General features: G+C 36.9%; 1 protein-coding gene across 2 annotated transcripts; it reads right to left on the bottom strand.

Moving 5' to 3' along the window:
• Positions 1 to 1,033: 1,033 nt before the first annotated feature.
• Positions 1,034 to 12,310, bottom strand: LOC113708647 (two-component response regulator-like PRR37). Of its 2 annotated transcripts, none has more exons than XM_027231193.2 (10): positions 12,012 to 12,310; positions 11,412 to 11,441; positions 10,572 to 11,078; positions 8,309 to 8,470; positions 8,067 to 8,200; positions 7,663 to 7,824; positions 3,240 to 3,426; positions 2,708 to 3,158; positions 1,817 to 2,627; positions 1,034 to 1,507 (listed from the first exon to the last, which is right to left on the bottom strand). In XM_027231193.2, the coding sequence occupies exons 3-10, from the start codon at positions 10,927 to 10,929 to the stop codon at positions 1,388 to 1,390; spliced, it is 2,385 nt and encodes a 794-aa protein (XP_027086994.1). In that variant the 5' UTR covers positions 10,930 to 11,078; positions 11,412 to 11,441; positions 12,012 to 12,310; the 3' UTR covers positions 1,034 to 1,387. The 2 variants fall into 2 exon arrangements, with proteins under 2 accessions (XP_027086994.1, XP_027086995.1); XM_027231194.2 differs by having other exon boundaries at positions 3,240 to 3,423; positions 12,012 to 12,308.
• Positions 12,311 to 14,490: the final 2,180 nt, after the last annotated feature.

Raw genomic sequence — 14,490 nt, 5'->3', positions numbered from 1 at the left:
ACTAGATCCCAAAAGTAAAATGCTGGCATATAATCTCATCTCCATCGTGTATTTTTTTTTTTTTTGCCTTTTTTTGGGTCGATATTTCGGCTTAGGAATCCTTCTTGTTACACAATAGGGATTCCTTAAGCTTTAATGCTTTCAGCTCCTTCTTCATTTGAAGTAGGGTCAAACTCAAGTAATGAGTTAAAATAACTCGTCCAACTTTTAGAAATTGAAATCGAATTTGAACTCAACTTTAATTCACCTTACTTGAATTCGAGTCTAATCGAACCTAATCAAACTCACTTCATAAAAATTAATATTTTATATATAATTTTAACAAAGGATATAATTTACATTTCACACCAATAAATATGTAAATTCTAATATATATATATATATTTAAGACTCTATTAGGTTTGTCGAGCATACGATCATACGCATATAATACTTGAACTTGACTTGTACGTATTCTCGAGCAACTTGAACTCAACTTGAGTTTTGTCAATATTGAATTTGAGTCGAGCAATTGATCGAGTTAGTGGCAAACTCGAGTCGAGTAACTTGGTCAACTTGTAGTCCTACTTTGAACGCTGACTAAGCAATACATGCCATTCTTTCTTGGTTTGGTCTTGCACTGTTTCTAAATTGAGAGATTTTCTTCCCTTTCCCTTTTTTCCCGGAGTCTAGCTTTAGAGTAACTGAGCATGTTCAGTACTTTACTGCCGGAGTCTAGCCTTAAGATAACTGATGAGTATGCTCAGTCCTTTACTGTACTTGAAAGTTTAAGCCGCTTAGAGTTGCATTACGGTTATATTTTTGGTATACTCGATTAAACTGGAGATCTAGCTGACTTAGGTTTCATCTGTGGGCACCAGTCCTTTTGTGTCTCCATCCTGAGTGCCTTTAGCTATTGCTATTAGCCAACAAACCGTCAATTTTTGTTCTGTAGGAATCTGATAATGGCAGAAGTACCCTAGAGTTAATTTTCATCTAGTGCTAGCTATAGGACACAAATTCTTTGCATGTAAGCACTTCGATCAGATGATAATGAACATAAACAGAGGAGAAATACACTTTATTTGAGAGCTTTTCAGACATCGTCCAGGAACAAATCATAAACAGAAACACATTCCCGATCTTAAGAATCTTATTTGCATAGACGCGGTCATGAACACTTACTAGCGGTACAGTAGCAACTATATAGACTAGACAACTAACAGAACTCAAGAGAAGGGTTCATCACTCGATTACCATGGCCTTCAATTGCCATACATCTAGTTGATAGCTTTTCTGACCTTTGCAAAAACCACCAATCATGGACTCATAATGCTCCTGCCCTATCTAGGATCAATGCTAATCTTCATTTACATATCCGTGATACGCACCCAAGAAAGGGCAGGCGTTAGCTGTCTGGATCTTTGTCTCTGTCTTTGCTTTTGTTATCATCAACTGTTTGTCGCACAAATTGCCCACGAACACGTGGCCTCTGTTCAGCCAACTTTTTCCTGCTCTGATATCTCACCTGAAGTCCATCATGAAATTAGAAAAAAGGTAGTTCAGCAATTCTATATAACATCACTAAATGCACTAGCAAGATAACTGAATGCAAATTTTACCTTCTCCCCACATGTGAATATTGAGCACGATGTCTCAATAGTGTTTATGGTGCTTAATGTAATTGCAGGCAAACATGTATTTCTAGAATGACAACCTAAAAGAAGATTGGTATCCCATAGTATCCCTAGATTCTTCTAGTGGTTTAAAAATAGAATGCGAATCTAGTGGTTTAAAAATAGAATGCAACAACTAAGGACAGATTGAATGCAAATACCTTCTTCTCAAAGCATCTTTCTTTCCTCTTCTGGCGAAACTTGTACAAAGCAGCCTCTCTTTGTGATAAACGATCCTGATCTACACAACTCCTGCTTCCACTGGCAATTCCTCCACCAGCCCCACATTTTCCAGTGGCTCCATTATCACTTGCCACGTTTGTTCCTTCCACAATCACAGCAGTGCTGCTCCCGTTCTGTCCGCTGCTCCCATTTTGCCCGTTACTTCCATTGTTGCTTCCAGATGCACTACCATAGTTAGCGGCATTACCTTCAATTGCGACACCTAACATGTTGGAGGGCCCACATTGTGGAGCACCCGACATCATGTTTCGCAAAGACAAATCATCACCATTAAGTAGCTGCTGTTGTTGCTGCAAGCTATGAACATGGTGGTGATGGTGATGGTAATGGTGGTGGTGGTGGTGTTCCACTTGAGGTTGCTGGTGCATGGCCCTTGCTTGAGCCACCATTGTCTTCGCAGAATCAGGCTTCCCCGCTGTCATAGGCTGGGGGGAAGTATCATAGCCATTTTGCACCGGCTGAAAGGCAGAACAAGGACGAACACTAACCGCAGCTCTGGGGGTTGTTTTCTCGCCAAATGTTTCCACCTTAGTAAAAGCGTTGTTTGTAGTGGAGCCCATGTCATTGTTGTTGCTACTGCCATTAGAACCCTGATTAGGTGTTCCACTTGAGTTAGACTGTAAATTTTGCATTGATTCAGTCTTTGCGGCTTCTGAACTATTATTAACCGGAGAACAGCTGCCGACAATTCCAGTTGGTGCCTGGTTAGTGGTAGATGTGGTGTTATACCTGCATAATAACAAATAAGCGTTGAACTCTGAGCGGTCATTGCTCAACTCGAGGATAGCTTTAGGCCTGAATTCATATACCTAGAAAATGCAGAATGATCCGAATGTCTTAATATATTACGTTCTTGGGTACTGTTTCCACCATTGCCTACATCTCTTAGTCGCTTCAAACTAAGCTCAAGGGATGGCAGTTCTTTAGCATTGTACAGGTCCATATCTTTTTGTACAGCGATCTTTGATGGGTCATTCTGAACTTCGTTGTGTGCATTACCTCCGTGAGTCATAGTGATATTGGTAATGGCACCCATCAGATCATTGTCTTTGTCCTGTATTTCATCTTTCGCCATCTCATTGCGGTACTCCACCATACCCTTTTCCATTTTCTCCCCGTCTTTCTTGATGTCTGGAGTGGAAAATTTGTGCTTCTCAGTACTTGCCATATTACCTTGTACCTCATCACTTTGGTCTTTGAGCTGCAAGTCTGGGTCTCTAGGAACTCCTATTCTCAAATCTTTGCCCATTGCAACATTATCTGCAACAATCAGAATTTGGTAAGTTAAGAGCTGTACAGCACAAATAAGTGCAAAAGCTTATTCCGTCGAAGAAACGCTACCAGGATCATCATCACATTCATGGGCCTTTCTGGTGGCATTTACGGGCACCCAGTTACTGCTATGTGCCTCTGGCCTTGAATGAATAACCTGAGCACAGGTGCTATCAGGGGGATCTGCTAAATCATCCCATGGTGACATACGTTGCGGACTGTCAACTTCTACAGCCCTTTTTGACCAAGAACTCTGCTGGAAGGAGATATTACAATCAATTGACACTATAAACAGACTAGATCACGGTATGTTTAAGAGTAATCACACGTAAAGTGGACATGAATTAGTTTCCACAATGTTTTTATGTTTTGCAGTGCATGTGAATAGCTATACATACAAAGAAAATCTCCAACAAGAATAAGGAAAAAAATACGGGTAGCAGGTCAGGCTACTTGCTCAGTACATCTTTAGTTGAAAATAGGAAAGACAAAATTAGCTATACCTTGAAACAGTTGATTGCACTTTTAGACCTCTGTCCACTCTCCCAAAGTGGTCATGGTTTACTTGTACATCACATTACTTTATGGGCATAAACTCCATACCAATAACATGTTTTGGTTCCATACCACAGTTGCAGGATGTCAGTCAACATAAAATATCAAAGCTTTTGCAGTTAGGTTTAAATGAAACAAAATTATATTCTAGTTTTTCTTGTCTTACCCAGGTATTTAAAAAATAGGACTCAGGTGTGATAATCGGTCAATGATGAAGAATTAACATAAAATCTTGTTGCAGAGGAAAGACAAAGGTCAATGCTGACTCAGTACTTCCAATCATCTCCTAGTAGTCTTATCTGGGATCATATAACTAGTCGCACTTTATCACTCGAAGATGAACACAGACTCCATAAATTACAAATGCATGATAAAGTATTTTTACTATTTCCATTTTGCAGTTGATGACGCCAAACAAAATGAATTGGTCAAGGTCTTCTTGCATATCTTTCCCCTATGGAACAATTTGGTTAGTGGTAATATTTCAATCCAATTTGATCACTCCCTTGCTAACATCCAAGTTCCCTTAACCTTTCGCATTATAACCTGAAACATCACCCTTGCAAACAGGGAGTTCCTTGCTTGAATACAACTGAGTTACTTTTGCAGGTTTAGATGAAGACCTTGCAGTAACATATCCCCAAGATGAATACCATAATTTCTCTTCCTAATTTCAAGTCAAGTAAAAATGACTTCATAAATCAGACAATATAAGTACAAGGTCTAACCTTCAGTTGTTTGGTTTTGTCAACAGAAGCAGACATGGATCCACTATGGAATCAAGAAATATGTCTACCAGCAGTGATGAAATCTCAAACTTCTGATTGACAAGAAAATAAAGTTGAGTATGGCGCTACAGAGATATGATTGTTTAAAGTGATATTCTGTTCTGGGTAAATTTCACGTTCTCCACCAGGATATATGTTGCCCAACCTATTCTTCATGATAGCATTTAGAAACACCAAGCAACATAGACATAAAGCAAGGAGGGCTTCATTATAATATTCTTTTCCATGGAACAGATGACCTATTTTAGAGTATAAAGACTCCGATAGAAAGCTGAGCAAGAGAAATGTAAAGCTGACACCAAAGGGTGAATTGAAAACATGGATAGCCAAGGTAGAAGTATCTCATGTACTGAAACATAAGCTCTTTATTGCCTAGCACTACAGTCCTAGCACAGTAAGAGTCTAGTAAGTGTCAGGTATGAGAGGAGTTGGTAGGCTCATTAATATAGTAATGGTACAAGAGCAAGATAACAACATAGGGTCATTATCCTCGATTCTCATCTGGAAGAAAGTAACTGAAATATATAGTATCTTCTCGAGTATAATATAGTACAATTACTTACTAAACAAGAATATACTATTTTCTATGTTCTATCTTTTATAACAGAAAACGAAGTACGCACCATCTTCTAGAACTTAATATAGCAACAACACATACTAGATGAGAAGAGGAAAGCCGAAATTGGTGAAAGAAGAGGGATATCAAAGAAAAGCTGTAGGACAAATATATCCAAACATTTTGGACAAATTGAGGACTGTTGAAAATGTTCCACTGGATTGCAAGTAGAACAGGATTATCTGGAGAAAAGAGGAACTAGTGCCAAATTCTAGATGGATGAGCGGTACTATGTGAAGCTAGAGTAGCAGAAATGTTCAAAAGTAGAAAGCCACAATATAGTTGGATATCTCTACGCTAACATAGGGAAATGGAAAGGAAAAAAAGGCATATTTGACCAATGAGTCTTTGCATTAGACATATTCCAGGTCTAATGATTTGAAAAACATTACATTATCATAATTGATGTATATAATCATACTGCAACATCTTGTTTTTTCTTCTGTAACCGTCTTTTATATGATTGTACTTACAGAGTTTTTTTTTTTCTCTTTTGCCCTGCCATCTGGAACCATCTCAAGCAAAATATTAACATCGCTATGTATATTTCGATAACACAGCAGAGGAATGTTAAATCCGGTGCATGAGATTACAGGGCAGGCAACAGTTACTGGTTTATAAGAAACTTAAAAAAAATGGTTCCCTGGAATGAAGCAGATAAAATGGTTCTCTACTCTGCAACCGAAAATTAATTTGCATAGAATTTCTGCAACGTATCTGTGCTACAGAAGAGTAGCTCTACAAGTTTACCCATTTGAGACAACCTAATACCAAGTAGAATGCATATTCATGAAAAACCAAGAAAGAAAAAAAATGTATATCCAGTTGCGCTGTCAGGCAAATGGCACTCAAGCAGGTTCTATTTCACTGCTAAGGATGCTTTGGTTGCATCAGTTATAAACTTTGAAATTCCAAGGGTGTTAAACTATGCATAGCCATTAAAAACCAAAAACAAGTATACTTTTTCACAATTCTAGCCGATGCTTCATTTGGATTAAATCATGGATTCTAAGAAAAATATGCACCAGCAGACAAAATGAAGATGAAAAACTTCTTAAGTAAGAATAATGACATCTTTCATGAACAGCAACTCCACAAGCATCTCTAGCACATTATCAATTATTATGTCCCTTTTTGAGAGCCCCTCTGAATACAAACTTCCGTTCTACTTTTATTTCAACAGTGCAAGCTTTCTCATTGATTATGCCTTTCGGAGTACAGGCTAGATAAGTCTAGGTGTGAGACTTTTTAGCTAAAATGATACTATCTAAAACACTAAACCAGTGGGATCTCGCACTGACTGCTTTTGGGTCTTTCGAATTTATGCAATTGGCAAACAGCTTAAGCACTCTATGCATCAAACCTGCAACCTCTACCATAAGCATTAGTTGATAACAGATCTATGCGATCCAAATACCTCTAACAAGTGTGACAACAGTTAAATGAGCCAAAACAATGGGTTCACCTTTCCAGTATTTTAGGCCTTTTAAAACAACACATTTTTCTAAGAGATCACACCCCCAGACAAAAACAGAATTTCCAGTTCTTGTGAGTAATCAAAAACAGTATCCAGTGTTACTAAATAAATTGAATTCTTCATTTCAACAAAATAATTTAAGTATCATGGTCAAATAAAACATAACCTTAATCTGAAAGACACAATTAACATTTTTAAGTATCAGTAACTAGTCTTCCTGTTGCATTTCTATTTATGAAATTTGTATTCTTGATTCAATGGTTAGATTTTAAGAATTACGAGTTGCAATTACCTAGTAGAAAAATGATACTGCAAACATTACTCTGTCATCTATGTAGAACTTCCAAGTTTTAAATTGATTAATTTGTACCACTTCCATCTAAACTTTTTGGCATTTGAAAGGCCTTTTCCCAGGTCAAGGCTCAACAGAAAGACAAATAGCTGACTGTCTGAGCAAGTGTGTTGACAGAATATAATACTTAAGTACCTTTTACCTACTTATCTGGCTAGACTGGGACCCAATGACTAAATCCTTTACAGAGTTGATGCCTGGATTTGTTCAATTTAAAGCCTACAAAGGCCCCAACGTATCCCTTTATCCTCATCACTAAAGTCCATCATGGACCATTCTAACAACATTAATACTATAGATCCAAGTTTTCCTGTTCAGTCTCACCTCCCATATTGTAAAACCACTGTTATGGTGTACATTCCCATTGCAGTCCATTCTTAAACTGGTAATAGGATGCCTACACTGTAGCATCACGAAAATTCAACTCTCACACCACTATTCCATTTTTGACAACGGTGGATAATGGATTTAAATTTTGCTAAATACAATAAAGTGAGTAACAGATTCCTACAGAACTAATCAAAAGCTCCAAAAGCATTTCAAGGTCTAAAAGGCAACATAACCACCTGATTGGATGAGCATAATGGTCAATGAAATTATTCAGAAGAAGACAAATATTTTTTGGCTGCACAAAATATAAGTTAAACAAAAAGGGGTAGAAAGACATAATTTAACAAGGGATGGAATCCAAAATTAGGCAATACCTGAGTGCCACTTCCATTGTCACTTCCATCTCTATAATTCAACCCAATGCTTCCATTGTCATCCTCATCATTACTGTCAGTGTTATTCTCCGAACCTTCAACACTTTTTGACTTTGTTGATTTTTGAGTCCGTATCCCACTTTCACTCCCACTACCACTTGACTGCGGAATGATACAAGACAGAACAACATGCTATACCCATTAGAGGAAAGTGGTAAATCAAATCATAGAGCTCTAAGAACCACAAACAGTAGTTAATAAGTCAGATTTGTTTCAGATGCTATCTGATGCTCCTTTCCCATGGAATTCAATCAAAGAAACCTTGCCAATATTACATACTAGCACCAACCTGAAATAGTTGTCTAAACCTGTCTATGAAAAAATTAGTGTTGGGATTAACTTACACTGTGACATTTCCTCCAAACATGCTGCCAGAGATTTTTAAGCTCATTCTTTCGAATAGGCTTCACTAAAAAGTCAACAGCACCCTTTGACAGACACTTAAAGACTATACCCATAGAATCATTAGATGACATCACTGCACACAAAACTCATCAGTTGTAGCAGTTAAATATATCAATCGGCAGAATAATAAATGACAAGGCTTGTATACAGAGCTAATACATATAGTAGGAACAGTACTCACTAATTACTGGGATATTCTTGCAAGTTTTATGATTCATGATCTTGGATAGGAGGCCAATGCCCGATAAACAGGGCATGGCTACTTCTGTTAGAACAAGGTCAATATGATTGGTTAAGTCCTCCAATAGTTTCCATGCTTCCACACCATTTGATACAGCAGTCACTGCCAGAATCAACCGGACAAAAAATAAGAACAGTTGGAGTAAGAAAGAAATAATAAATGAAATGCTTCTTTAATATGGAGAACAGAACATCTAGAAAAAAATAACAAAATTTTCTAAAACATAAAACTTGAAGTATTAAATTAATCTCACATTTATTGATTCTATTTTGAAAATGTGCAATTTTGTTCTTGCCAACAAAAGGACAATCGAAGATGAGAAAAGACATTGCATTACTCCCCTTACTTGAAAAAGGAAAAGCAACAAACTTAGAGAGAAACAAAGCTACATACGCATAATAAAGCATGGAAATTCACAGAGATTAAATGAAACTTCTATATCAAGCGTATCAATATGGAAAAGTATAGTTAATTGCCTTGTATATTCTGGTTAGAAGGATCTAAGGGAACACCAGGTAAAAATATTCTAGATAACAAGTAACTTGGAAAAGTGCAAGGCTGATAATAGGAATTGCGAGATCTCAATTTCATTTCAAGGCCAGTATTTGGTGATTCTAATTGAAATAACTAGTAATATGGAAAAGCACAAGGCTAGTCACAAGTAATTTTGAGTTTCAAAATTTCATGCAAATTAATTCCTATTTTGACAAGTCCAAGCCGCTAATGCAGTTTTTGTAATCCTGCTCTCACTTGAGATTCAGAACATGTTTTAAAAATTCAAATTACAATTTCATCAAATTTAGCTTTTCAATCAAAGTAGCCAAACCATTAGTATTCCTTTTGGTAACCCAGCTGGCATCATCTCACAGGCAGTGTGCATGTTGCTCCATGCTTCATGATGGAGGAAATAACATACAAGCACTGAGCCAAATCCTCAAACACTTCAATTATTAACATCTTCGTCTTCCAGATACTACTGTTCATGTTTCTACAACGGTCAATCTAAATACGAGCCTATGCCTTTAATCTAAATCCTGCTTTGAATTTTTTCTTTTAACTCCTCTAGGTAAACTCTCCTATAGCCACTCATGTCATCCCATTTTTGTTACCTAATATTTTAAAAGCAATAGGCAATAGATCCACAAAGAAGTTCCAAATAAAAATCAAACTAAGTATAAACATATTCAAGGCTAACATACGATGATAAGAAGTCAGGGGAGAAAAACAAAACTTAATTGATGAATCTAAAATGAACAAGTAAATTTGCTGTATGCTGTCTATGACATACTTAATTACCTTAATCAATACTTTAACAAGCCTTTAATCATACGATTCAGAGCCAGATACGTGGCCTCTCTCCTATTTTCTTCAATAAATGGCAAGATCTGGAAGTCTTGAAAGATGTAATATGCATATAAAGCGTCACCCAGCAATAGCTAAAGTCAATTCAATTGACCTAGGCCACGTTTCGCACTAAATAGAAAACCACATTTTCCTTTTAAGAAACAGACCACAGTAAGAGTCTGTTTGGTTTGAGGGACTTTTATGAATTGATTTCAAACCCTCGAAGTTGAAATATGTCATCTCCGCTTAAGGTGAGTTATAGTCACGTAAGGTAAAATTTCAAACTATAATCTGATTTTAGAACACACATTCTCTTTTTAAGAAAGAGATCACAGTAAGAGTCTTTTTGGATTGAGGGTTTTGCATGAATTGATTTCAAACCCTCGAAGTTGAAATATGTCATATCTGCTTAAGGTCAGCCATAATCAAGTATGGTAAGTTTTTAAAATATAATCTGATTTTCAAGTATAAAGGAACAATAACTGCTCTTAGCAAAAGAGGGACAACCAAGATACATATCAAAGGATCAGTTTTCATATAGCAGCAAATGGTAGAAAATTATCCATTAAAACCACATGAGGCCATACAGGAATTACAATCTATAACTAACCATGTAGCATAGACAAACAAGAGACAAGCAATAGATGTCAGGTATTAAAACTCAAAAGTATAATGTAAATCACCAACATGCCGATCACTTTTCTTTCGTTCAAAAAGCATACGACCAAGTTAATGAGAAACAGGTGCAGACTTGGTCAAAATAAAAACGAAGAGTGAATATATTTTGTTAGTCAACGATGATTGATCAGATCATAATTCCAAGACAAGAGAGTAGGCAGATAAAAATGTGATAACTCACCTTCATAGCTGCAATTCCTAAGCAGTGCACTGACGACATGGCGGGTTGAATCATCATTTTCCACCAACAGAACTTTTAGGGACCTGAAAGGAAGAAAGCGCTCCCAACGGACAACTGGCCCCTGAGGCTGCTGCTGCTGGTGATGCTGAGCAAGGAGAACAGTCTGGGCTTGTACAAGATCTATGCGCCCATTATTGACTTCCTCATTGGTCCTTGACTCACCTTCCTCGGAGATCCCATGTCCATCGCCTGTAATTCCATTTTTTACTGCCCTTTGGTCATCCCGCACATGATCCTGATTAACTTCCACCAACCCTTTAGTTGGCAGCCCATCCACGTCCACCCGAACACCCCTCATCAACCAGATTCAAAAAGGCCAACGATGAATAAACCACCAGATTGAGTCGGCAAGGAAACCTCTAAGTTAGAAAGGTTGCACATACCGTTGTCTTCAAGTTACCATATATTTTAGACTGCAACAGTTCAATGACTTCCGCTGTTAAAAAGCTAAAGCAAAAAAAAAAAGAAAAAAGAAAATCAGGTATGTTATAAGAGGCCCTTTAAACAATTCAAAGAATAAGCTTTCATAAAAAGGAAAAAGAAATACCAGTAATGATATTCACACTGGACTCCTATGAATACAAGTATGAAATTTGCGCAAAAATCAGGAGAGACAATACGTGACAAATTGTAGCAACATATTAAATACTCCATAATTTCAACATAAACCTACAACAGATATTTTTCTTTTCTTTTTTCCTTCTTGACTTATCTCTACTAATTCTCAAGCACAGATAAGGAAGGAGAGAGAAAGAGAGATGGAGAAGATGAGAACTCAACCTTGGTTTTCCTTGATCCAGTGCTGAAATCCTAGAAATCAAACAAAAAATCAACAGCTCAATAGCAAACAGTGAACATTAATTCAGCGACATGTAACTAAAAAAAAAAAAAAATCGACCCAGCGCACAGATCCTAAAAATCAAGAAAAAATCAGCACCTCATCATTCGAAGGAACAATCATTCATTCAGCAATATATTTAAAAAAAAAAAGAAAAAAGAAATATCACAGGACAAAAAATTCGAATTCCTCTTCATTTCGACACATCAAGCCACTCATTCTTAGCTACTTAAAAGCAAAACCATTTCAGTCTTCAAATATTCCGAATTATTTTGCCTAAAAGATGAGAAATTGAAGGCAATAAGAACTCGCCATTCAAAACACTTCGCCCCTCCTTATGTGTCGGTCAGTCTCGGCAGCCAAGCAAACAACAACACAAGACTAGATTTCATACTTCAATAACTCGAAAGAAACAAAATGCAAAGGAAAATGACAACAACAATAACAAAAACAAAAACGCCAACAATTATCCAATATAATTTCCAAATTAAACATAAAAAATTTCTAGAAAAAATTCGAAAATAAACTACAGAAATCATTACCTACAGAGCCTTGATCGATTTCATTCACCAAAAATCACTAGAACCATCGCGCGCACCGAATTTTCCTATTCAGCAGGAAATTTAACTGCTATACCGGTGAATTTCTCAATGATTTTACTAAATTATGGCGGAAACGTTTTACACTAGGGTTTGGTTTTTGAAATGTTTGCTGGGAAGAGTTTCCTTTTTACTGGTTCAGAAACTGCGGGGCTAAAAGCTGAGAGAGAGAGAGAGAGAGAGGAAAAAAAAAACCCCCGAAGTAAATGGCAGTATAATAAACAAAAAATAGATGTGCCTGCGAATGGAGAGAGACAGAGAGATATTATATTATATTACCGTAAACGCCGCTGACGTGGACAATGTGGAGGCGGGGAAGGGGCTTGACCCTGCCAGGTGTATGACACGTGTCTATGACACATGGGACGATCCGGTGACATGGATGGTGTATCTAAAGACGGGCGCTGAATAGTTTACGGCGGATCTTATGAGATCTGTTGGATCTGATCCACGACACGTGGCCTCATGTGAGCGCAGTTAAAGGTTTCGCGCATAAATAACTAAAGCCCTGTGCGTGAAGACGTCGTTATCCGGTGACGTCAGGGTTGCCCACATTGCCTGGTTTGAAACTAACGGACCAAGTAACGCTGGTCACGTAATTTGTGGAATGCCTAATTTGCCCCAGTGAGTTGCTCGTTTTTTCCGGATTCTGTTCCATGTCAGCAACAAAATATCTGGAAGTTTTACTCCCATGTCCTGTAGGCGCAGGGTAAAACGAGTACGGGTGAATTCAGGATCACCAATCAGAAAACGCCGCGTTCTCTCAGCCTACTTGCAAATTAAAATGCCACGGATAAGGGAAAGTTTTGGCTCTCGTCAACGCCATGAAAACTTGCAATTTTGTATTCTTGTAAAATAAAAATACTACTTTTTTTTTTCCTATAAATAGAGAATTTATAAATCCGATGGGCCGAGGACAATGAAAATATATCACGGATGAGGGGTGGTCTCCATGCTTTTTATGGTCTTGGTTTTGGACAAAAACATTTTCATTTTCATGAATGAATTACAGTGTAAGCGTGCATAAACAAAAAAATCTTTGTTTGTCTTAGAAGGGAACGCAACAAAAGGAGTAAGCCGTACAGTACAAGTGTAGTTTTGTGTTTTTTTTTTCTTTTAAAATATAATTTTTCTTATAAGTGCGGCTTTTAAAGGTTGTTCGGGGATTTATGTTTATTTGTCGAATTCTTGAGTGCTCTCAAGAAAATGAGAGAAAAAAAATGTTTTGAATCCAAAATCTTTCTCCTCACGATTCTTTCTCTCTTACAACCCACTCCAACTTGGGAGACTTTTTTTTTTGTGTTGATTGGTGCTTTGCTTATGCAATTATGTCGTTTGAGTAGATAATACCAAAACGTTTGCAAATGTTACCGCTCTTAAAGTCATCAAAAAACCATCAATGACCTAGTCTTATTTCTCTCTTTTTGTGTTTTTTTTGTTTATAAATGTAAAAGAGGAAGATCCATCAAATCACTAAGGATGGAAAATAGGCAATGGAGCGATTCAACACATTATTATTTAGAGTGCAAATTGTGAAGTCAACCATAATATTTTGTTGTATTGGGACACATTATAGTTGTATGTATTAATGCTAAATGTTGAGAGAAAATGAAGAGTGAAAGAAGTAGTTTTATTCTTTTCATTTAATTTTTTGGGTCAACGGGAGGCACCAAACATATCAAGGGGTAAAAAATGGAAAGCATAAAGAATCAAATCAAAGACCTCATACTTATTTAGCTAATGTCCTCATCAGTTGAGCTAAGTCTTATAGACTTTCTTTAATTTATTTTTTTCTTTTTAATAAGGGAAGGGTGAGATTTAAGGATCAGAAAGGGGTAAGAGGATTAAAATCTAGAATCTCGACATTTTGAGGTCTTAATCTTTAATTTAGTTTAACGCGTTGTAAAAGTGATATATTCACAGTCCGTGTGTGTGTTTGGATTGAGATAATTAAAAAAAAAATAATTTGTTTCTCAAATCTCAATTACCTTTTTATCTTTCTCAATCACCTTTTTATCTCACATACATCACATCATAAAAATTGCTACAGTAATTATATCAAATAAATCATCCAAACAAACTCCGTCGATGTTTTTTACATCGAATTTGACGGCCTAGACTTCAACGTCGCGAGCATAATGTACTACTATCTTCTACTCATATGTTATTAATTGCAATTTATTAACAAAATTGTGGCCCTGAATGGAGATAAGAACAACTCTTTCTTTGTGGGCTTCAAACTATTAGAACCAATCACGTTTTGCCATCTACAACTGTTTGCCTTCATTAACTAGCCAATACACGACTCGCTTTTGTTTTTCCATGCATCGTTTCATCTAGTTGCTTTGTATGTCATTCATTCAAAAGGCATAAATGAACCATGAATCTGCACGTCTATGTCAATGCGCTTGTGTGAATGACA

This window comes from Coffea arabica, chromosome 9c, assembly GCF_036785885.1.
Source record: "Coffea arabica cultivar ET-39 chromosome 9c, Coffea Arabica ET-39 HiFi, whole genome shotgun sequence".
In the NCBI taxonomy this organism is placed as follows: Eukaryota; Viridiplantae; Streptophyta; class Magnoliopsida; order Gentianales; family Rubiaceae; genus Coffea; species Coffea arabica.
This window is presented reverse-complemented; position numbering and strand designations above follow the sequence as displayed.

Coding starts and splice junctions, on each gene's coding strand:
- LOC113708647 (XM_027231193.2), bottom strand. CDS start 10,929: ATGAGGGGTGTTCGGGTGGACGTGGATGGGCTGCCAACTAAAGGGTTG. Junction 8,201..8,308: donor CAAGAATATCCCAGTAATTA/GTGAGTACTGTT, acceptor TTTTGTGTGCAG/TGATGTCATCTAATGATTCT. Junction 1,508..1,816: donor AAAGATGCTTTGAGAAGAAG/GTATTTGCATTC, acceptor GATGGACTTCAG/GTGAGATATCAGAGCAGGAA.